The 1,676-nt window shown below is 54.9% G+C and overlaps 1 protein-coding gene across 1 annotated transcript in view; it reads left to right on the forward strand.

Moving 5' to 3' along the window:
• The first annotated feature begins 1,468 nt into the window (after window positions 1-1,468).
• LOC119266615 overlaps window positions 1,469-1,676 on the forward strand; it is a 1,642-nt gene continuing 1,434 nt past the window's right edge. The window contains exon 1 of the mRNA XM_037547846.1: window positions 1,469-1,664. Within this exon, the coding sequence (XP_037403743.1) occupies window positions 1,499-1,664 (166 nt within the window). The 5' untranslated portion in view covers window positions 1,469-1,498. The remainder of the gene's footprint in view (window positions 1,665-1,676) is intronic.

A 1,676-nucleotide genomic window follows, 5' to 3' on the forward strand; every position in this document is an offset into this window, starting at 1 on the left:
GAGAAGAAACAGGATGCGGCGGACCTGGACTGATTCCTCCCTCCCGGTTACACACAGTTTTGGGACTGGGAGTAATAAAACCCTGACGTAGGTGAATAGGCTGCACGTCAAGAAAAATAATATAATGCGTTGTACAGCGGTATTCCTAACCCACCAGGTTTAAATTCTGGTGCTCGCATTATTCCTGGATTTATTTCAGGATTTCCGGCGATGCCCTTTTAATTGGAGGAGACGTTTCCGTCGACGACGAGGCGCCTACGGTGGCTTCTCAATAAAAAATATAATGAGGATAAACTTTTTTTTGAGGGTTGGGATGAACTATTTAAATATTGTACCAGATGACAGAAAAAAAATATGAAAGCCAATATAGAAAATATATTGAAAACGAAAAAGGAAAGAAAATGTTCATGGAAGCTTTTCAAAACTGCAGTTGGTGAGATATACCTCTGTCACTTTTCATGCGATATTCTTAGAGCATCTACAACAAGACATAGCAAACACTGACCCTCAAATGTCCGTGGACGTGTCCGGGCGCGTTCGCGGACACTGACCGGGGCAACCCTCAAAATCTATTCTCTGCATCTACATATCTCACAGTTTGAATCTTAAAACAATCCAAAAGAATGATCTACAACGAAAACCTACACTATCCTACTCGTTCTCGTCGAAAATGTTCATGATCTCCGTGCCGGGCTCCGGGTACATGGGTGGCAGCCGCAACTCCCCCTCCTAATCTGGCTCCTTCGCGTCGGTCTCCGCCTCCTCCTCCACCTCCAGTTCGATGAAAAGCGTGTCGGTCTCCGCCCTTGCTATTGAATGAAGCGCCGATTCCCCTCCACGGCGGCCTCATCTTGGATCGACTCTAAGATGGCGGTCTACTCCACCATCTCCGCGGCTTTGGGCGGCCTTGTACTCTGCCATGGCATCCTCGATGGCTAAGCCCACCACCGGCTCCTGCTCCGCCCCCTTCATGGGCTCCGGCTGCAGGTTACTGCTTCCCCTCATATTCCTCCTCCTTCGGCCCCGATAAGTCTGGAGGCAGGCCGCCTGCGATGTGGGCGGCACACCTCGCCGGATCTCCTCCAACATTTGGAATCGCCACTCTGGATCATGGCATATTGGTCTTCTTCTGCTGGGCCATGGCGGAGGCGGACGGCGAGGGAAGAGGGAGGCCGAGAGGGATAGAAGTGGAAGGTCTCGGGCTGGCGGCGGGTGGCTCGGGTGAAACGCTCGGGCGGGCAGCTCGTTCACTAACAAAGGACCGGTCTCTTTTTTTTTTTTGAGAAAATGGCTGTAGATGCTCTTTAGGTGTTTTGTGCTGCCGGGCCGGAGGACATGCACGCACGCACCACAAAGGCCGCAAACCCCCAACAAAAAAAGCCCAGAAGCCCAAGCCGGCCGCTCGTGTTCATTCCCCACAAAACAAAATCAACCGATCCGATCCCTCCATAAACCCTAACCCCTCTCCCCTCCTCCTCCCCTCCCCCGCGGCGGCGCCATGACGCTCCTCGCCGCCATCACCAGCTCCTCTCCGGCCGCCGCCGCCAACCACCCCGTCGTCCTCACCCCGGGCGCGCCACCACCTTCCGCGACCACCGCCCTCCCCGCCCCAATCGACCCCGCCGACTGGGCCCTCGCCCCGGCCGACCCGGCCCTCGCCACCGCGGCCTCCTTCC

This window comes from Triticum dicoccoides, chromosome 3A (genome assembly GCF_002162155.2).
Source record: "Triticum dicoccoides isolate Atlit2015 ecotype Zavitan chromosome 3A, WEW_v2.0, whole genome shotgun sequence".
NCBI lineage: Eukaryota > Viridiplantae > Streptophyta > Magnoliopsida > Poales > Poaceae > Triticum > Triticum dicoccoides.